We start from the raw sequence: 23490 nt of genomic DNA on the forward strand, positions 1-23490 counted from the left end.
GCCTATTATATGCCAATAAACAAAAATGACAACTCTTACCTCAATGGAACTTGGTCAAATCATCAGAGAATTATAATATTGTGTGCTATCATACAGGAAGTATAGAGTGCTGGGGGAGCAAACAGAAGGGGAGTGATAGGTGTGTAATATTTTTGCATGACCACTCTGTCCTAAACTGCAAGATAGGATAATGTAAATGACAAGAAAACTGTGAGAGAATGACCCTGAAGTAGAGTTTAGGTGAAGGAAGCGGTAGGAATAAGAAAACTAGAGGGAAAAAAGCTTAAAAATATTTTATTTTTCTGTTTTAACCAGCACCCCCTCCCAAAAAATTAAAAAGGAAAGTTGGAAAAGATACATATAGGGTTTAGATGCTAAACTTTAGAGACAAGATTGTTTCTCTTATGGAAGGAGGAGTCAAGAAGGAGAAAAATCATGGTTAGAAGCAATATTGGAAAGGGAAGTAGAAAAGCCAGTCCCTGAGAGTCACAGAAGAAAAAAGAATTAGAACTAGAATAGAGAAGTGTCCCTGGGGTTACCCTGTCAAGTGGCTCAAGCCCCTATAGCTCTTTACTCCAATCTCTATCTTATCTCCTATAACCCACCAGACCAAGCCCACACACATTTTACAAGAATTAAGTATGGCTTCTACCTGACATTACTAAAGGCAAAACCTTAAATAGATCCCTCTTAGAAGTTCTGATAGTGTTCTGTTCTCTGGTCTAACATCTTAGTAATATTTGTTAAAATACCTACAAAAATAGGCCAGATTAAATGATAATATAGCAACATACTATAATCTTGGTAGAATATCACCTTCAAAGACCATGTTATAAAAGTATATCATTGTTGGTTGCATGCTGACTCAAGGAGATAGTAGGAGAAAAATGAAAGAAATGGTTCTAAAAGCAGCTGTAATAAAGCTTTGAGGCTTATTAGAATAGTGTTCAGAATATGGCAGATACTTAATAAATATTTACTGAATGATTGAATCCCCAGTCATCTAAAAATCACACAAGCATACAAAAATAAAAAATGAAAAACAAAGTATAATGGGAAGAGAACTGCCTCAGGTTCAAAATTATAACTCTACTACTTACTAGTTGAAGTCTTGAACAAATTGGGACTACTGCCTTTTTCAAAGGATTAAATGAGATATTAAATGTGATAGCACATGCAAATGCTCCTAGTATAAAAGGCATTCATTCAGGCTAACTAATCTTCAATTCACTAAATGACCATTAGATAACAGTAAATGGAAGACATGTATTTCTTTAGCTTGTGGGAAAGAAGATAAAAGTAGGTTGGAATTAGAAAAATCATTCAGATATCAATAACCTATGAGCAAAGATTAACCTAAACGAACACAGGAGATTAGATACTTTCATTTGCCTACACATACCAAAAATTTCTCGGCCACTACTTTTTATCCCAAACACAATGCTAGGTACTAGGGATAAAAAGATGTGTAAGACATATTACATAGTAAGCTTTTGGGACAGACAAATTTCATAGTTATTTGGAAAAAATAACTCTATATGAAATTTCTAAAAGGCATACAGCCAACAGTAATTGAGAGGTCAGCTGCTGATTATCTCCCTATAAGCTTTCAACATTGACATTACATTAGTAGTTTAAGTGAATTCCTTATATTCATGAAAGAGAAAGTTGTTGATCACTAAAGACAAGGGTTTGACTGTGTTCAGCCTCTGTGGCAAACTATATATCTAGAAATAAAGAAGGCTTATTATTGTAAGTATTGTACTACAAGAAAAGAGAAGGGACATACCTAGCTTCCTAAAGGTGTAACTCAGATAAAACAAAACAAACAAAAACAGTTCATTTTTGTTTTGTTTCAGAATGAAACAAGGAGATGTTTCTCAAGTAAAGAATAGAGCATATATTTAATGGTACATATTTCTCCAATACAGTGTCAAGATGCTATTACATATGATAGTAGTACACTTAGTTCTAATAAAAGTCACCTGTCGACAGTGAAAAGAGAACTCATTACCTGATTTGTAGGCATTTTCGGCACATTCACTTTCCACATCTGGGCTTCCCTGGAGATTGCCTTTTCCAACAGGAAAGACAATCTCTGGTTTTCCAATGGCCCTGGAAACTTCATGATATCCTTTGGATCTGCCTGCCGCCCAGCTTGATATAGCTACCTATAAAATCAAATATAAAACAATGCTCTATATTTAATTATATATATAGTAACTGTAGCATAATATAAATATGTTGGTACTTATGAAGCAATTCATAAAACAAAATAAAAATGTTATGAGGCAATATAGGATTTTACAGCTCTTTAAGATATCACATATTAAAATGTTACCATAATCATCACTTACCTAAAACATTCTCACTTTAAATCTGAAATTCAGTTGTAAAGAGAATAAAAACATGACCATATAATTGACAGAACCTTAGGACTTGGATCAAAACATATTATCACTGTGTCAAAAAATTTTAAGTCACAGGCTTTTTAGTCTAGGAATTCTTAGAATATTTGTCCCAAATATTTCTCTTAAAAATCTACACAGATAAGGGCTAAACCCTCTTTTCATTAAAAAAAAGTTACATCGGGCTTCCCTGGTGGTGCAGTGGTTGAGAGTCCGCCTGCCGATGCAGGGGACACAGGTTCATGCCCCGGTCTGGGAGGATCCCACATGCCGCGGAGCGGCTGGGCCCGTGAGCCATGGCCGCTGGGCCTGTGCTCCGTAACGGGAGAAGCCACAACAGTGAGAGGTCCACATACCACAAAAAAAAAAAAAAAAAAAATTACATCAATTACATTAAATCCCACCCATTTCTACTGAATCAGTATTAGACTATCCCCCCCTTTAAGTATGAAACCATCTTGAATTGTGCTCCCACTACTGTCCACTAGCTACACGTGTAGCCATTAAAATTAGAATTGAATAAAATTAAAAAATAATTCCTCAGTCACACCAGCCCCATTTCAAGTGCTCAGCTGTCACATGTGGCCAGTGGATACTGCACTGGACAGTGCAGGAAAGGAACATTTCTATCAATGCAGTAAGTTCTACTGGACGATGTTGATCTAGAAAGCTCAACAGTAGAGTAACTGGCACTCTAAAATGAACAGCAAGTCTAAAGAGCAACACAGTACAAGGCATCTCAGAGTCAGAGAGACGTTTCTATGTTTCTTAAAAAAAAAAGGAAACTATAGAGGTTTGACTGTGTATGGAAAAGTGGATTGAGAAGCTGCTGAAGAATGTGAAAAGACTTAACTAGATTGATGAAGGTTATTAAATTCAGAAAGAGATTATGCAAGACAATAAACATAATAATATACCACAATATTTACACAGCAATAATAATAAAATACTGGATAGAGATTTCAACACAAACGCTGTAATAAAACTACACTGGCAGGATGAGGGGTGTTGGGAGAAGGCAGAATGAGAGCCTCATCTTTATATTTCAGAGGAAAACCATAAATAATATCTAAAACTTAAATATCGAAAAAACAGCAATAGGTAAGTTACTTGAAAATATGATCTTAAATAACAAGAGAAATAGGTAAGAGCTGAGAGTGATTAACCTCTGGGGAATGAGAAAAGGGTGGAGAAGCCAAGCAGCAGAGGAATGTGGTTTTTCATTATAGACCTCATATAACTATTCCCTTTTTTCAACTCTGGACCTGTATTACGTATATGCTTCAAATTCCAGGGATTCTTTTTAAAAAAATTCAATGTCTAGAATTAACATGTGAAAAGTTCCTAATTTTTGATAAAAATTTAAAATTTGAAAAAACAAAAAATACAAACCTCATCTTCAATTTCCATGTTCCCTCTGCCCCAACTTCAGCTACTATCCTCTTTCCTATTTATCACCCACATACTTCACTTACTATTCAACCTATTGCAAACTGGTTAACTGGATTGTAATTTTTTTTCTTTTTGCTTCTTTAAACTCCTGGGTTTTTGCAATTTTTCTATATCAAGCATGAAGTGCTTTTCATACTGAGCAGAAAAAAGTTAAATAACTTAGAAAGTGGAAAATAATAACTATCCGGAAAGGTCCAACTCAAAGGTAATTTCTTCCAAGAACTATTCCCCTAATAAATTATAAATTCCCTTGCAGTCATATCTACGAATATCATGTTTTTATTACTCACAGTGCCCATCGCACAGTATCCTGATGAAACAGAGACACAACCAAAGGCTCATTTCAACACTCGGGGCCAAAAACAAAAAACCATAACCAAAACAAACAAACCCAAGTCTAATCTCTTTCACAGGTGAATTCTTCAATGTTTAAAGGCTGCTATCATGCTCACCAGTTCATCCACTGCATTGCTGAAAAACCATTCAAGAGTTTCTCACATGATATGATTTTTGCTCTTCTAAATTAGCACGTTTAATTATTAATGCAGTCTAAGATCATTAGCTATTTTTTTAAAGGCTACACCACATTATCAATTCAGATAAAATTAATGCTCAACTAAAACTCTTAAGACTTTCTAAGGTAACTCTTAGGTGAACTTCCCCTCCACCCCCACCTTGTATGGGTTTTTGGTGCCTTTGGGCGACGGGAGGGGCGTTACATCCTTGTTCAGGACCTTAAATGCATTTTTTCCTTTAAAAAAAGTCATCTTGTTAAGTTCTATCTACTGTTACATTCTGCTTAGATGTTCTGAGATTCCAATTTTGTTGCACTAGTACTTTTCTCAAATTCTCCACAATTAGATAAACAGAGTCACTACAACTTCATCGAATGCAAATGTAAATATCAACCTCAGAAACAGAGTATAAACTAGATGTTCACCTGTCTAGACGTATTTAGAAGAAACACCTATATTGGATGGACTGAACTTCATAGGTTCTAAGAACTTCTTCTAAACCTAATTTTGGTCTGTAATTGATTAACTCCTGTCAAAACTTACTTATTTCATTCCTTTAGCTACTCTCAACAGGGTGGTTCACCAGGATCTGCCAGCCTTCTCAGCATACCCCAATGGGTGGCTGCCCCTAGTAATTACTCTTCCTTTACAATGATTCCTTTGAAGATTACTTTTAGGGTAGGATGGGTGGGGGACCTGACAGGAACATGTAGGATAGAGTCATGTAAAGAAGTATAAGATCAGGTTCAAGGGATTCTTGTTCTTCAATCTTCTATAATTAAGGCCCTTAATAAGACTTTCAAATATTTAGATGATATAACAACTTGTTTAAAACAAAGGAATCCACGTCAAAGAAGAAATCGTAAGGGAAATTAGAAAATACTTTGAGATGAATAAAAAAGATCAAACATACTAAAACTTACAGGAAACAATGAAATACTTGTAAATGCCTATATTAAAAAAGATCTCATAGGTATAACTGAATCACTTTGCTATACACCTGAAACACAATACTGTAAATCAACTGTACTTCAATAAACAAGAAAAAAAAAAGATCACAAGTTAACACTCTAACCTTCCACTTTAAGACACTGGAAGAAACAGACCAAACTATACCTAAAGCAAGTCAGAAGAAAGAAAATAATAAATATCAGAGTGGAAATTAAGGAAGTAGAGAACAGAAAAATAGAGAAAAATCAATGAAACCAAAAAAGTTGGTTCTTTGAAAAGATCAACAAAATTGGCAAACCATTAGCTACACTGACCAAGAAAAAAGAGATCAAGTACTAAAATCAGGAATAAAGAAGGGACATTACTACCTATGTTACAGAAATAAAAAGGATCATAAAGAAATTTTTATTAACAATTGTATGCAAATAAATTGGACAACTTAGATGAAAAAGACAAACACCTAGAAACAAACTATCAAAACTGACAACAGAAAAAGCTGAATAGTCATATACCAAGTACTAAAGAGACTGAATTAGTAAAGAAACTAGTGTCAAAGAAAAGCCCGTGCCCCAGTGTCTTTGCTGATGAATTCTACCAAATGTTTACAGAAAAACTAATACAAATTCTTCACAAACTCTTCCAAAAACTAGAGGAGGAGGCCTTCTCATTTTATGAAGCCAGTTATTATCCTGCTACCAAAACCAAAGACAACAGCACAAAAACTACAGACCAGTATCTCTTAAATACAGATGCAGAATTCCTCAACAAAATACTAGCAATCTGTATCTGAAAACATAAAAAAGGGATTATACACCATAACCAAGTGGGATTTAGCCCAGGAAGGCAAAGCTGGTTTAACTTTCATAAATCAGTGTAACACACTGTATCAACAATAGAAAAGAAAGCAATCATTCTTTGCTCACAATAGGGAAATGTAACAAAGGAAAAAAAAAAAAGAGTTCAAATTTCCTTAAACTTTAAAAAATGAGGTATAAATAATACAAGTGAGAAACAAAAAGGATGGAGGACACCTGTGGGGATGTTTCAGATTTTCCAAGCTACAGAAAAATAAAAGTGCAGTACCTTACCCTAGACTGGATCCTGTACTGCAGAGAAAAATGTTATAAAGGTCATTTTGGGGTCAACTGACATAATGAGAATTTGGACAGACTTGACAAAAGTAAATTATCAATTTAAAATTTACTGAAGTTGGTAACTACTGTGACTCTGTAAAAGAATATCCCTATTCTCAGGAAATACACACTGAAAAATTTAGGTGTAAAGGGCCATAATGAATGCTGTAGAGAGAGGGGGTGGAAGATGAGAGGAGGGAAGACACGACAAAACAAGTTGAGTAAAAGGCTGAAAATAAGTGAATCCAGGTAGTTTCTTTTTGAAATTATTTACAAGTTAACAACACAGAAAAAGCAAAACAAAACAGAAACCATAATTTATGAGAAAATGTTCTACATTCCTTTTTTAAAATATGATATGATACAGTGGAGAAAGCGCTGGCTTGAATTCTACTTCTTTTACTAACAATCCACAAGGCTGCTTTCTAATGTTTTAAAACAGATTATTTGAGCTAGATGAAAAATGAATCCTGCTAAGAAATAAAACACAAACATTAAAAATATAAACTTACTGTTTTAAATAACAGAACTTTATAGTTTTATGTTGTTATTTTATGCCCATTAATGGTCACATTCAGAATTCTGAATGCTCAGAAAAGTCTCTAGGAACTAAAAAACAAGAAGACTGTATATTGGTTGGCATATTCCATAAACTTTGACCTTGAGCGTTTCACACTTCTCCTCCCATTCTTTCAATTGCTGCTTCTGCTTCTTCCTCTATGTTTATCAAATACCTTAATGTCTGAGTGAATAGTTTATAAAACACTTATTGTACAGCATTAACTATGTTACAAATCAGCATACAGGGCCTCTTGCTCTTCTGAGGAAAAGTGCTGTACAGTGCTGGGTATACAACAGAAACAACTTCATTAACATGGAATTATTGTATTTATTATGTTCAAAACACCAACTCCATTAATAATTTTGTACTGGTGCTGACTTCCGGATCTTAGTTCCTCTTATAAGAAGACGGATTTATTAATGTGACCATACAAAAACCTCATGTTCTATTATTATCTCCTTGACTTTACACCCTTAACCTAATAATGAACTACAGGTACTTATAATTCCAAAACACTCTGCTTTATCCCAATCTCCATGACTCTCCGCATACTGTTCTTTCAACTTGAAATGTCCTTCTCTAGCTTGCACTCTCCTTCCTTCAGAGTTGTCATTTGCATCATATGTACTTGAACATAATTCTACTTTTGCATTTAATTGCTCCGTGAGAGCTGACTACTTGTAGGCTGGTCTCTCCTACTAACTATGAGTTCCTTGATGGCAAACACTCTCCAGAGTTTAGCACTGTGCCAAATATATAATAAGAGCTTACACTTGTTAAGTGCTTAACAACTAAAAACAATGAGTGCTTACTACTTGGCCAGGTATTGTTCAAAGTACTATGCCATATTAACTCCTCGAACACAAAGGAGGGTATAATTATTAAGTCTGTATTATTATTAAGCCCCCTTCAAAGATGAAGAAACATGGACAGAAAAATGAATACTTTTCATTTTTAAAGTAGTATACAATCAGAATAAAACATGTACACACACTTTAAGCTTCCAATCTTGACCAAGAAACATTTCAGAGTTCCATTCTAAACTATTGATACTAGGATGTCACACTGCCACGTAAACTCACTTATCTCAGTTTAACCACAAACCATCCCGGTGCACCTTCCCGACACACGCTGATTCTACTAGTCTGCTCTTCATCAGTATTGAGAAACTTCTTCTAGTCCAGAAGTTTAGAATCTCTGATACGTATGGTCCCAGACTAGCAAATCTGAATCCTGTCCCTTCTTTCTTCTATTTCCTCTGCCTTTAATCTGTTCCGGGACAGAGACTGTATAGCACAGACTGCCTGGGCTGGAATTCTGGCCACCGGGTTCTAGCTGCCTTCTAGTGGGAAAATTAATCTTATGGAGCCTCAGTTTCACTCATCCGTAAAATGCTCCTGAACTACCTGCCCCGTGAAGATTCAATAAGTTGCAAACCACTTATAACGATGCCTCTCCGATAATAAGCCTCAACAAGTGTTATTATTAACATCCTAAAGCCACACTGCTGCTGCTCAAACGTCGAGTGTCTCCCGCTGACAGAATAAAAGCTAAATATTTTAGCCTAACATTCAAAGATCTCCAGTCTGATTCCATCCTACCTCCGAAGCGATACCTTCCACTATTTTGCCATCTAATTCTCAACTCCTAACAAAACGATCTGCAGTAGAACTTCTAGCTCGGCAGAGCGGCTTCTGCCCTCTTTTCAAATTTCCGGTATTATCTGCCCTACAGGGTGCAATTCAAAGCTCACCTCCTTTCCAGATTCCCCCGACTCACCCCAACCCCGGGAAACGTGCCCCTCCCCCGAGCTCCCGCAGCGGCTCACCCCATTCATCCGTCCTCCTCCCCCACCCCGCCCGCTCAGCAATGTGAATGATGTTCCCGCGGGTCCCGCGAAGGCGTCGAGATCTAAGGGCGGGGGTGTGTCCCCTTCTTTGTGTACCGCACAGGCTCGCGGGCCCTAGAACGCGCACTAGGAGGCAGCTTGCTGTTGCTGCAAGAAAGTTAGTCGCCGACGGGAAAATTGGCCCGAAAGGGAACCCAGCGGAGCCGTTTCCAAACTGGGCAGGTGCCTGAGTTGTAGGCGCGAGGAGACAAGAGGAGCGTCCAGGAGGTTTCCTGAAGGGGGCGGCGGGGGCGGGGCTCAGCCGAGGGGCGCGCGCCGGCGGCGCGGGGCTACAGGGGGCTCGCGCGCGGGTCGCGGGGACGCGTGGAGCCCCCCCGTCCCCGCCCGCTCACCTTCTCCTCCTCTTCCTCCTCCTCCTCCTCCTCCCCGGCAGAGCTGTAGGCCTCACAGTGGTGACAAGGGGTCATCCGGGGGCCCGTTACCACCTCATTTTCTTCAGCGCGCGGCGACGGGGCGCGCGGGACGAGGACTGGGCCGACTGAGGAGGGAGAAGAAGGGGAACCGGGCCGGAGAGCGCGGGCGCTGGCGCTCGAGCGGGACGCACGGCTGCGGCCTGTGGGTCGGTCAGCGAATTAGTTCCATGACGCCCCCGGACCTGAGGCCGCCGCCGGTCCCGCTCCTCCAACCGCCGCCGCTTGTGCCCGGGTTGGGAGGGGGTTCCCTCTCGCCATAGGGCGGCGGGGACCGGGGAGAGGCGGGGGGTGAGACCGGCTCTGCCCCTGCCCGGGGGAAGCGCCTCCGAGGGGAAATGGTGAAAGGGGGGAAAGGGGGAAAAGGAAAAAAAAAGGAAGGGGAAAGGGGGGGGAAAAATAAGAAAAAACGAGACAGAGGCGCTGCCGCGTCCGCTCGCGGGGAAGGCTGGGGAGGGAGGGAAGGGAGAAAAGAAGTGCCGGTTTCGTCAGCTCCGCCCTCGCGGACCGATTCCTAGACGCGCTCACTCCTTGTAAACAACACTGAACTGGCCTCTGGACCCTCTCCCGTTTTCCTCCCCGCCGCCTTCTCCGTCCAGCGAACGTACAGAGAAGTCCGGCAAAAAGCTGGGCTGTTGGAAACGGGCTGGGAAAATCTCTGGCATTGGGTTGGGAGGAGGGCTAAGAGAAGCTAAATGTGCGTGGACTCGTTTTCCTTGGAGGAGAGGAAGGGTTCCTCTTCGACTGCACGGTGACGTAAGCGCCTCCTCAGCTCGCTGGAAGAGGCGTGCGGTGGCTGGAGAGTGCGCTGCGCATGCGCCCCAGGGAAGAAAGAAGCAGCTGAGCGCTTCGCTTGGGGGTGGGGTCTTATAGGGATGCTCCTCTGACCGAACCGAGTGTTACGTGGTTTTATCCAGTCTGTCTTTGTCTCTGGGGCTTGTAAAAGGATTTGTTAGAAAGGGCCGCGATCTGTTGTGTAAAGATCTTGCGTTCTTTGTTGACCTCGCAAAAAGTTCTGTGTTCTCTTCTTACCATTGACGTGTAAATAGAATTGCGCGTTTTTTTCCGCTGCCACGTCGTGGGTGGAGGGAGATTTTAAAGCGCATTAGAAAATCGGGAAATTGCAGGGAGCATAGGCTCAGGCACCTTCTAAAACAGTAAATTATATTGCTGGCAGCAGGGAACCTGCTTTCTAACGCGCCAAGGGAATTCTATCCACTTAACCAACACATCTGAGTATTTCCGAGTAGGTTTTATTACCAGGTCTTTAATGAGTGAGTGGTGACATATAATGTGTTTTATTGGGGTTCCTTTACGGACCTATGGTAAATTTTGCTCATCTTTTAATCGTTTTAGTTATAAAAAGAAGAGTAGAATTACAGAAAGTTTTGAAAGAGAAGAAAACCCTCAAACTCAAACCATTTACAGAAGTAGTTGATTTGTATTTCCATTTGTCTTTTATATGCCTATTTTAAGTCATTAAATTTGTTTTAAGCTTATTCAGCGAGCCAGGGGCTAATAAGCTCTGCAAGCTGGAATTAACCAGGACAAATAGCTTCTACCTTCATGGATTTTACAATCCAAACACTGAGCTAATTATCCACTATCTAAAATCACCCAGTACGTTGATTTGCTTACTCGTACATTGTATTCTCTCCTTAGAATATAAGGTCTAGGATGGCAGGGATCTTGCATGTTTTATTTCACCTGTATTCCTGCATGTAGAGGCTCTCAATATTTTATTACTGACTGAATAAACAATTACCAGTATCAAAAGTATTAAGATGGAAAATTGCAGGCTGCTATGGAAACACTTAATCCTAGCCTAGTCAGGGATATCAGAGGAGGTTTCTGTGAGGAAGAGCCATTTAAGGTGAGACTTGAAACCACTTGGGCATAGAATTGGGGAAAGAGTGTTACAGGCAGAGGAAACAAGTGCAAAGACTCGAGCTGAGACATTCTAAAAATCTCAGAAAGGTAGTGTGGCTGGTCCTCAGAGAATTGAAGGCTGGGGCAGGGGGCAGGTACCTATGACAGAACAGGGAAGGGAAGCCCAGGAAAGATTTTAGGTGGATCGTATTTTGCTTTTTTCACCTCATGTAGTCTTTCTTACGTGGGCTTTATTGCTACATGGTCTTCCTTCTATAACACATTGGCAACATTTTTTTGCACAATACCATTCACTGCAGGACCATGAAATTGCTTCTGATTTTCACTACTTTAAGAATAATACCAATTCCATTCCCGGATATGTAGTCAAGAGAAATGTAAACCTGTCCACACAGGGACTTGTACGTGACTGTTCATAACAGCATTATTCGTAATGGCCAAAAAGGTGAAACAATATGAGTGTAAGTCAAATGTGGTATATCTATAATATGGAATGTTATTTGGCCATAATAAGGAGGTACTGAAATATGGTGTAACATGAATGACCCATGAAAACAATGTGCAGTCCTTTGTGGCTGGCTTCTTTCACTTAGCATAATGATTCCATTTGTATGAAATGTCCAGAATAGGCAAATCTACCGATAGAAAGTAGATTAGTGGTTGCTTGAGACTGAGGATGGGGATGGGATTGGGAAATGATAGGTAAAAGTTTTGACATTCCTTTTTGATGAAGCTATTTTACAATTGATTTTGGTGATGGTTGCAAACTAAATATACTAAAAACTATTGAATGGTACACATTAAATAGGTGAATTGTCTGAGAGGTCAATACAGCTGTTACCAAAAAAAAAAAAAAAAAAAAGGGAGAAGGGGAAAAACCAAAAAGAATACAATTAACATCTTCATGTGTAACCTTTTCTGGGTTATTCCTGGGTCCAACGGTATTTATACTTTTACGGCTTTTGATGAATACCCATTTGCCAAATTGCTTGGCAGAAGAGTTGAATCAATGAAAATGTAACCTGAGTATTTAAGAGTTCTCACTGTGGCCTCTCCCACTGCGGAGCACAGGCTCCAGACGCGCAGGCTCAGCGGCCATGGCTCACAGGCCCAGCCGCTCCGCGACATATGGGATCTTCCCAGACCGGGGCACGAACCCGCGTCCCCTGCCTCGGCAGGCGGACTCTCAACCACTGCGCCACCAGGGAAGCCCTTGAAACTTAGTTTTAATAAAACTGCCTTACTGCCTGTGAGATTACCAGTGACAATTTAATCTAGAATACTGTAAATATAATTACAAGTAATTAGTCGGTGGGTAAGGAACTTGTTCCAGTTGTCCTAACAAAATATATGGACATTCTTTTTCTTTACTATTCATTCAAAGACCTTACTTTTAATCAACATCTATTTTTTGTTAATAACTGTAGTAGTTTTTTAAAAAATTAAGTGTAGTTGTAACAAATGGAAAGACTTTGAAATTCCCTGAGAAAATAAATAAGGCATATAAAGAAAACATTAAAATCCTTGTATTGGTAAGGAATTCATATGTTTTCATTTTTAAAATATTTTAAGGAAGATTTTGTCACAAATAGTAAAAATTTTACTAAAATTAAAAAATTAACATTTAACAATAATATTTAATTAATATTAATAACAATATTTAATTAATGAAATAGCAATTGATTATTTACTAATAAAATCATATTTATTATTTAATTAATAAAACTACCACCTTTCTATGTGGTATTTGAGAATAATAATAACTGAGATATATTGATTACTCACTGTGTACCAGGCATTGCACCAAAGCACTTCTACTGCATTCTCTTCTGTTTATTCCTGCAGCACTCCTCTACTGTAGGTATTTTTCTTATCCTCATTTTTCAGAAGATAAAGAGGCAAAGTAAAAATAAACAACCGAAAGAGGTAAAGTAAATCCTCAAGACTGGTCACACAGCTTGGAGAGGCAGAGCCAGGATTCAAACCCAGTTTGCCTGACTCCAGAGCCTGATGTGCTTTTAGTCACTACCCTTTACTGCCTCACCCTGTGGGTATTACTGGCTTGCATGGAAGTCTTCGAACAAAAATACTCACCCTATGGTTATTTTTGGCTTGCCTTTAATCTTAGAACAAATATTCAAATAAAAGTTTTTAGTGACTAGTTAATATTTGTGTTACTAGAGAGTTGAGTTTTGCTTGAAAACAGGTTGTTAAAATTTTCTTACACTTGTTTTATTTCGTGACTAGAACATTGAATCTTGAAATATAAACACGTTCTGCTTCAAATGCAGACTAAGGAGGAAGCTGAGGGCTTCCCTGGTGGCTCAGTGGTTGAGAGTCCGCCTGCCGCTGCAGGGGACACGGGTTCCTGCCCCGATCTGGGAGGATCCCACAGCCGCGGAGCGGCTGGGCCCGTGAGCCATGGCCGCTGAGCCTGCGCCTCTGGAGCACACGGGAGAGGCCACAACAGTGAGAGGCCCGCGTACCGCAAAAAAAAAAAAGAAAAAACAAAAAAGGAGGAAGCTGAGAAACAGTGTGCTCTCAGAATAAAAGCTCTGTTCTGAAATGCAATATAATGTAAAGTGAGACCCCCTCCAGAAGTCTAGGACAACTGAAGGGAATCAAGTTGATGAACAAAGTGGTTTGCTATCTGTAATCTTTCAAGAAAAATAATTAGAAATGGACTGCTTACCTTTTTATGAGTATAGAAGATAAGGTTATATTTAATCTCTAATGACAAAAATTTCTAGTCTCCTTTGTCTTAAATGAAATTTTAGGGTAATGTTCCCAGCAGACAATCTATGAAGGTACTATCTTGTCGGAGAAATACTAAGGCCTACAGGAACAAAGAAAGTGATTCATTGTCATTATAATCACTTACTTTTAGCATTTATGTACACTTAAGGATCCTTTTTACAGCTCCCGAAATACTTGTTTTCTTTAATCTCTACAGAGACACAAAGTGAGAGGAGTAAGCCTGTCAAATAGACATTAAGAGAAAAGGAGTCGGGCTTCCCTGGTGGCGCAGTGGTTGAGAGTCCGCCTGCCGATGCAGGGGACACGGGTTCGTGCCCCGGTCCGGGAGGATCCCACGTGCCGCGGAGCGGCTGGGCCCATGAGCCTTGGCCGCTGAGCCTGCGCGTCCGGAGCCTATGCCCCGCAACGGGAGAGGCTACAACAGTGAGAGGCCCGCGTACCGCAAAAAAAAAAAAAAAAAAAAAAAAAGAGAAAAGGAGTCAACATTCACCAAATAATATAAAGATCACCTACTTACTATTTCTTTGTTGAAGGGTAGTTGATTTACCATGTTGTGTTAGTTTCAGGTGCACAGCAAAGTGATTCAGTTATATATAGATATCTATTTTTTTTCAGATTATTTTCCATTATATGTTATTACAAGATATTGAATATAGTTCCCTGTGCTATACAGTAGGTCCTTGTTTATTTTATACCTCCTACTTACTATTAAGTGGGGAGAAGTGCTCAAAGAAAAGTCAAAAATTCTAAAATAGGAAGCCACAGCTGCTTTCCAGATTTTGACCAACTCTGAATAGAAACTGGCTTTAGGTTTCTCATACTTAGGTGCTTATTTAGAAAGACCTCACTGGGAGGGATCATTGGTTGCATGCTTTATTAAAAGGAGCCCCAGAAGTCAAATAGAGGCCACTGTTTGAAATTTGTAAATCAAAAAGGAACATTCTTTCCTTCTTCTTGGGAGGAAAATACATAATTAAAATAACACCATTTTACTCTCACAAACTGTTTTGAATGCTCAGCTACCAAATTTAGTAAATTTGGAAAAAAATATTTTTGTATATCTTACATAGTCAAACTACCAATACATTATATTTCTTGTCGAGCATTATGTGTATGTGGGAGGTGTGGAGAGACAGGTAAACATCTTCCAAAGTGTATTTTTAGTCTCATCACAACAAATGTTTACTGTAATCTTTACTTCTTCTCAGTGCAGGAAAAGAATTATGTTTGGGGAATCGATTTAAATTATCCACGATCAGGGTTTCCAAGACTTCTTTCTCACATACATAAGCTGCTTCTATTACCAGACAGTGATTTAGTAAATATTTGAGACCCATTTGAATACTGGGGTAGGCACCATACGAGATTCTAAGAGTTATATGTGGTCCTGTTTGTAAGAAACTTCCATTCATTCATTTCTTAATTCAACATTTACTAGCTGTGTGACCATGAGCAAGTGAACCATCTTCTCTATAACTTGACCTCAGTTTCATCAACTGTGACACATAGGGAACACTGTTAGCTTAACGCTTGTAACCCTTTATGTGCCAGGCTTGAGTTTAATCTTTTTTTTTTTTTTCACTTAACACAGTTAAAAATGGCCCACCCTCTATCAGCTCCCAGCCTTGCACAAGGGAAGAAACAGAGAGGAGAAATTCTCTGTGTTGGTCAGGAAAGGCTTTATAGACTTGAATGTGGCATTAATTATTTTCTGTTGAACAAATTACCTCAAAACTTAGCTGTGTAAAACAATAAGTATTTAGTATCTCACATGGTTTCTGAGGTTTAAGAACTGTGAGTACCTTAGCTGGGTGGTTCTAGTTTAGGATCTCTCATGAGGTTGCAATGAAGTTGTTGGCTAGAGCTGAAATCATGACGGGACCGGAGAATCTGCTTTCAAGTTCAGTCATGTGGCTGTAGGCAGGAGGCTTCAGTTCCTAGCCACTGGGTCTCTCCATAGGGCTGCTCATGACCAGGCGACTGGCTCCTCCATCACAAGTGTTGAGAGAGAGGGGGAGAGGGGGACCAAGATGGAAGCTGCAGTCATTTTATAGCTTAATCTGGGACATGTTCTACTATCACTTCTGCTCTATTCTATTTATTGAAGCAAGTCAATAAGTCCAACCTGTACTGAAAGGGAAGGGAATTAAACTTGAAGGGAACAGTATCAAAGAATTTGTGAACATATTTTTTATATTTTTAATCTCTTTTTAAAAATTATTTTTATCTTTGTCTACGTTGGGTCTTGGTTGCACGCAAGCTTTCTCTAGTTGCAGAGAGCGGGGGCTACTCTTCGTTGCAGTGTGCGGGCTTCTCACTGCGGCGGCTTCTCTTGTTGTGGCGCACAGGTTCTAGGTGTGCGAGCTTCAGTAGTTGTGGCATGCGGGCTCAGTAGTTGTGGTGCATGGGCTTAGTTGCTCCACAGCATGTGGGATCTTCCCGGACCAGGGCTCGAACCTGTGTCCCCTGCATTGGCAAGCAGATTCTTAACCACTGAGCCACCAGGGAAGTCCCATGAACATATTTTTAAAACCACTGCAGGTGTAGAAGGAAAAGTAAGGTTTTGCTAGGTAAACAGGAACAAATTTACGACAGGCAAGGGAGCAGCAGAAACAAAAGAATAGAGATACTAGATTACATGCCATGTAATCTGGCATGGCTAGAGAATTGAGGGGGTTGTTTTATTCCTTTTTTTTTTTTTTTTCCGGTACGCGGGCCTCTCACTGTTGCGGCCTCTCCCGTTGCGGAGCACAGGCTCCGGACGCGCAGGCTCAGCAGCCATGGCTCACGGGCCCAGCCGCTCCGCGGCATGTGGGATCTTCCCAGACCCGGGCACGAATCCGTGTCCCCTGCATCAGCAGGCGGACTCTCAACCACTGCGCCACCAGGGAAGCCCTATTCCTATTTTTAAAATGAGGAAACTGAGGCTTAGAGAGGTAACTTTCCCAATATATATTATACAGTTAGTAAATGGCAGAGCTGAGTCCTAAATCCATATAATTCTGATTATAGAATCCATGATCTTATTACTACCTGTACTGGGCAGGGTTCTCCAGAGAAACAGAACCAAGAGGATTCATCTATATCTCCATCTCTACCCTCTATATGGAGAAAGATTTTGAGAGAGAGAGAGATTTATTTTAAGAAGTTGACTTATGGTTGTAGAGGATTGATAAGTCCAAAATCTGCAGAGGCTGGCATACTGCAACTTTATGGAAGAGTTGCAGTTCAAGTTCAAATGCAGTTTGCTGGCTGAATTCCTTCTTGCTCAGCCTTGGTTATATTGAGACCTTCAGCTGGATGGATAAGGCCCACCCACATTACAGAGGGTAATCTGCTTTATCCAAAGTCCACCAATTTAAATGTTAAATCTCACCTAAAAAACACAAAAATACCCTTCACAGAAACATCCAAAATAATTGTTGACCAGGTATCTGGGTACCATGGCTCAGCCAAGATGACACATGAAATTAACACATGAAATTATACTACCCTCTACAATAGTGACAACTTGGGGACCAGACTGCAAACAGCCCTGAATGTCATACTAAGCAGTTAGCTGGACTTATGAAAATTAACCAGTAGCTCTGTCTGAGAGACATGACCTTGAACAAGTGACATTGGATGGGGTGTTCCCATAGAATATTGTAATTCCTTTAGGAAATGTATCTTGGATTATTTGTCTATCATGCTTGATCTTCAGTTCTGTTTTGACAAATGACAAATACGGTTTTTATTAACATTATATTTTTTCCTTTCAATATTTGCCTTTTCAGGCCATATATTTTTAGTAATTAGCCTCTCACATATTTTGAAATGATGACTTTCATTTCAAAAATATTTTTCTCTATTATTTATTCTCCCCTATTTGGAGCTTTTCTCTTAACTTTTTCATTCACTTTGATGCTTTATTTCAAGGTTTCCTTTTAGTCATGCCTCCTATGAGAATGAAATGCGAAATTAGGGAAGAAGACAAAAATATGGGTGCAAACTAAAGAACTCAGTTTGTACATTAGCTGGACTTGTTGATTCCAAAGGTATAAATATTGTTCAAGTACCATTTCTTTGATGACTGTGAATAAGAAAAGCTGTTTCAAACTTGCTGCTGGAGATATTTCTCTTTGTAACTAACATAGAGCAGGAAACTCTTAACTTTTTTTGTGGAGCCTCAGAATTGAAAATTGCACTGGTCCCAACCTGTTCTTTCGACCCACTCCAGTCTGGGTCCCCGTTGAGGACAAGACACAGATAGGGGGTGGGCTGGAGAGTGTTGTGAGGACACCTGAAATTGATGTGGCTTATACATCTATGGATACACCCTACCAGGAGAGAACAAGGAGCAAAATCTAGAAAACCAGTAGAGCAAAAGGTACAACAAGTTGGAAAGGAAAGCAGAACTGGACTTTCAGAATAAATAGGGGTTGAGACCTGCTGGTAAAGCATAAAACAAGGTTAGAGAGTTTGGGAGCTAAAGTTTGGGCTATGGATTTAGCCCATTTTCAGCTTTCCTTCTTAAGAACAGCATGATATAATTTCTGAGCTTGAAAACACGGGGAGGGGTGGATAACACCACTAGATGGTTTGGTGAATTCTAGTAGATGAGCAGATTTTGTGTGAGTGAAGAAGACAGCACCATTCAAAGGAGAAGCTAGTTTCCTAAAAAAGGAACATTTAATGCATCAGTGCTCTTCTGTGTTCCTTTCTCTCTCTCCCCTATCTCCTGTTGCTATACTGTTCATTCTACAAGCTCAATCCAGTGTGATTTCCATCTTTAGTGCTATGAAAAAAAGGGCTTCATTAATAGCATGAAAGAACAAATAAAGGTTTTAGCAAAATCAGTTTCTTTTATTTTCTAACGTATCAACACAAATATTACGTCAATGACATAGTGGAGGTTTTGATAGTTTATCTTTCTATCTTTAATAAAATTATACCTAAACCATCTTAGAAAAATAGTTTTCTTATTTTACCTTGAAAGATTGCCAGTGGAGGTATACTTATAAATTCTCTAAGTAATCCATTCCAAAGGAAAAGTCTCCTTTTAGTTGTGTTCCTTTGCGTATTTCAGAAAGCTATTCTTAATATGTTGCTCATTTGAACTGTGTGATAGTGGAAACTAAGACCCAAAGATCTGACCATATGAAATACACTTTGGATCAACCCAGCTAATTTTGACGTAAATCTTAGAAAATGATCTGCTAATTTTGAGTTACATCGTATTTATACTTATAACCACTTGCATTTTAAAGTGAAAAAATACGTACCCGAAATCCACTACTCTAAAGTATAAGATAATTTCCATCCCTGAATCCAAAATGTCTTCTGAATGCTTAAGGATAATGTTGTCTAAGGAGGAAAGATAATGCTGGAGAAATATGGTGAGAGAAATCAAGCTTTATGCTGAAGAAACTGCAGTTTTCTATGGACTTTCCCTTCCTCCCACAATAACAGATCTCCTCCTTCAGACCTCTCAGAGAGGCCCACTGATCAGTTTTTACAGGTCCATTGAAACTTGGCCTCCTGACCACTATCAGGAATTTACAATCTACATATAAATAGGTAATGAATATTAAAAGATTAATTTGAATGCCAAGTCAGTTTTTTTTAGCCAGAAAATTATTGAATATAGAACAGACTTCCTTTGACAGCTACTCCCGCATACATTATAATATATGTACTATATTCCTTACTGTAGAAAGTTACAGTTAAGGTCATAGAAACCGTCTTGTCCATATGAAAAAAACAAGGCTATCGATGTTACTAATAGTATTGCTTTTATGTTTATACATATATCTTGTATGTGTAAGTATCTTGCTCTTTGCCTTTGCCTTTAAAATATATTACTGCTTTAGTTTTTAAAACTGTTCAGGGCTTCCCTGGTGGCGCAGTGGTTGAGAGTCCGCCTGCCGATGCAGGGAACACGGTTCGTGCCCCGGTGCGGGAAGATGCCACGTTCCGCGGAGCTGCTGGGCCGGTGAGCCATGGCCGCTGAGCCTGCGCGTCCGGAGCCTGTACTCTGCAACGGGAGAGGCCACAGCAGTGAGAGCCCGCGTACCGCAAAAAAAAAACACAACAAAACAACTGTTCAAAAGCTAAGGGGTTATTCACTAAGTTCTCATTCGTCACTAAATTCAAATTGAATTTATAAAATGATAGTGTCAGAAAGCGTATGTTGATTTATATAAGTTTAATATATGCTAAACAAAGGAAGCAAGACAAAATGCAATTTCCTATGCTAACAATGCCAGGATCCTTTATCATAATACTAAAATTATCCCTAATGTTAGGAGTTAGAGTAAAAACCGACAATAGGAAAGGTTTTCAAAAGATTCTTTTGAGTACAGGGCCTTTTTTGTATTGAGTCAACAATTTTACATTAAAAAGTTCAGTAAAAAAACAAAAAGCAAACAAAAAATTCAGTGAAGTGTGCTGTAATCAGTACATATCCCCAGCTTCCACAGCAGCTTGAGAGGGTAACCGAAGGGGTAAGTGTCATGACAACAGTGCTGGCTCTGAGCTCCCCCTGTGTAATTGCTGGCACCTCAATTCTCCCAGCACTCCAAGTTCCTCTTTTCCCTTGGCAGGTCCTAGAAGAGTTAACTTGATCTCTCTGCCAGTCTTTGAAAGAATCCCATCTTTTTGTCTCTGCCTGGTTGCTTTGGCACAGCTGCCCTGCTGGCTCTTCAGGTGTCTACTGACCTCGGCATGACACATGGGGGTCACTGCCTCACAGTTTGTACTTAAAATCATCCCTTCCCAATGGCTGATTGATGTTGGATTAGGTCCCTTGAGGTCAACATCTATGTTGTTATAGGTAAAGGGGGAGTGAAGTGAAGAAGGGGCCCTCTCTCTGCTGGTGCTACCGTCCTCTCAATGAATTTGTAAGTAGGATGGTCTTGCTTTCTATTTTTATAGAGCTCACAATGTTGCATTTTATGTTGACATATTTCCTTATGGTTCTTAGCTCTTAGACTCTCACCAACTTCTGTGGATACTGAATCCGGTAATATTAAATGTGACATTACTTCATCAACCCCTAAAGTGTCTTGACTCTTTAACTTGTTGCTATTCAGGTGAGTTCCCTACCCATTCTGGGTCACCCCAAAGAAATTAGGGGGCAGCCTTTGTCCCTCCTCTGCTCCCTTCCTGTGGAGACCACTCTTGAGTTCCAAAGTATTCTCTCTATCTGAAGGCCCGGTAGAGCCTCTGGTGGCCCTACTTTCTAATGTACGTAAGTAAAGACAGCCCCCATGTAAAATGTAACTTTTACTTTTTAAGAGAAAAATTCACTTTCTGTCGACAAAGAAGTAGAAACATAAAATTCTATTTACAATAAACATAATTATTCATTCATAGACTTATTAATATAAATAGTACTATGACTTTTCATTTAATATTATGGTTAGCTAAGACAGAGATGAAGAAAAAGCATTGTATCTGAAGATTACATTTTTTTTTCACTTTCATAATTTTTTATTTCATTTTTTTTTTTGTAGTACGCGGGCCTCTCACTGCTGTGGCCTCTCCTGTTGCGGAGCACAGGCTCTGGACGAGCAGGCTCCGGACGTGCAGGCTCCGGACGTGCAGGCTCAGCAGCCATGGCTCACGGGCCCAGCCGCTCCGCAGCATGTGGGATCTGCCCGGACCAGGGCACGAACCTGTGTCCCCTGCATCGGCAGGCGGACTCTCAACCACTGCGCCACCAGGGAAGCCCTTCACTTTCATCATTTTAATTGGCTTTTTAGTTTTAAGATTAAATTTGAAATCAGTCTTTATTATTCAATTTTCTAAGTTTTTCTTTTTCTTATTAGAAACATTTTTGTATATAATTTTGTAAATACAACATTTTTGAATTTAGTTAGATGGAACAATTCAGTTCTTCAGAGTTAACTGGGTTCTTATAAACTGTTATTTACTATCATTCCATAGCATCTTTTGTCAAGCCTCTTTTCTAAATAAGACCCTCAGAGAAGCTCCTGGGAAGAATTATTTCCTGGGATGAAGCATCCTGGCCAGAGCAACATCTTTCCAGGTTGTATTTGCTGGTAAGTCAATGAAATTATGTCTTTTCAGTAGAGTCTCTGTTTCTTCTTCCATGAATAGGCATTTTAAAAAGTGACTTTTAAGTAACTTTCAAATTCTTTGAGACTCAGAATGCAATCAATTCTCAAAGGCACATTTAAACACGACACGGTACATTGTATGGTACAGACCGATGCTGGCGTCAGCTGATTTTGCCCGCCACGGTTACTAGTAAAAGCTGGAGTTATGTGAGACTCTATCTGAGTCAATAAACAAATAGCCAAATGTTTACTGACCATCAGCTGTCTACAAGGCCTCGGACTGAATTGAAATATCAAGCTGACCACAAAACCAAGAGAAAATATTACAAAAACGAGTATGTCTTTTGGGAAATATGCAGTAATGGTAATTTTATGGGAAAAGTGGGAACAACTATACAAATATTTTGTGCAACAAAATTAGAAGTTTCTGTATATGTCTGGAATGAAATCATCCAGGAAGTCATAGAGCTCTTAATTTGGAGGACATTTTTGATCTGGTCCTACATTGGATTAGGCTTGTACTTACTATTCTTCGGGATTGGAGTAGACCAGATGAAAGGAGGCAAATGCCCCAAAATTCACAGGCTAGTCTACCATTTTCCAGTGGTCTGGTGTGAAATTTTTCCGACATAAGTTAAACAAATACTTCCTGTTGCTTTTCTAATAGCTAGAAACTTGGCCTTTAGGCTTTACTAGATTGCACGGTTTTGGAGATTCCCAAATTATTTCTTCCCCTAGGGAAAAAAATCAAAACACTGTCATCATCAGGAAACTCTGTCTCTTGTCAGCTGTTTTGTGCTTTTATTCTCCTTATTTAATCATACTGAACTTACAGTTGTATATCTCCTCACACGTTTCATATATATTCTTAGGAAATACTTAGAGTTCCCATTTTCTTAAGTATTCTTAGCACTCTTTTATTCTAAGATCCTGCTGAGAGCTTAGTGGATCTGTCTCACTGCCCAGACCTCTGTTTACTGCCCTTGTTTATTGCCCTGCACAGGTTCACTGTGCAGTGGGATGTCTATCACCTCTCTAAAAATATGCTGTGCTCTTCTCCTAGATTTGTGTCAGGTTCCAATACATGTGGAGAGAATCCCCTGAAAGGTCTGCATAATGATGGCCTTATTTAGGATACTGGTTAGGCTGCTGAAACAACAGACTCAAACATACAGACACCAGGGTCTTCCCTGGTGGCGCAGTAGTTGAGAGTCCGCCTGCCGATGCACGGGAACCGGGTTCGTGCCCCCGTCTGGGAAGATCCCACATGCCGCGGAGCGGCTGGGCCCGTGAGCCATGGCCGCTGAGCCTGCGCGTCCGGAGCCTGTGCTCTGCAACGGGAGAGGCCACAACAGTGAGAGGCCCGCCTACCGCAAAAAAAAAAAAAAAAAAAAAAAAGTGATACACACACACACACACACACACACGCACACACACACA

The 23490-nt window shown here is 39.7% G+C and overlaps 1 protein-coding gene across 2 annotated transcripts in view; it reads right to left on the minus strand.

The window, feature by feature from the left end:
• CCNI (cyclin I) overlaps positions 1 to 9812 on the minus strand; it is a 32384-nt gene extending 22572 nt beyond the window's left edge. Inside the window, exons 1-2 of one of the 2 annotated variants that reach the window (XM_032632919.1) lie at positions 9263 to 9812; positions 2015 to 2171 (exon numbers count right to left, since the gene is read on the minus strand). In XM_032632919.1, the coding sequence (XP_032488810.1) occupies positions 2015 to 2128 (114 nt within the window). In that variant the 5' untranslated portion in view covers positions 2129 to 2171; positions 9263 to 9812. The remainder of the gene's footprint in view (positions 1 to 2014; positions 2172 to 9262) is intronic. The other variant, XM_032632920.1, reaches the window with a different exon arrangement.
• Between the last annotated feature and the right edge of the window lie 13678 nt (positions 9813 to 23490).

This window comes from Phocoena sinus, chromosome 5 (genome assembly GCF_008692025.1).
Source record: "Phocoena sinus isolate mPhoSin1 chromosome 5, mPhoSin1.pri, whole genome shotgun sequence".
Taxonomy (NCBI): Eukaryota; Metazoa; Chordata; class Mammalia; order Artiodactyla; family Phocoenidae; genus Phocoena; species Phocoena sinus.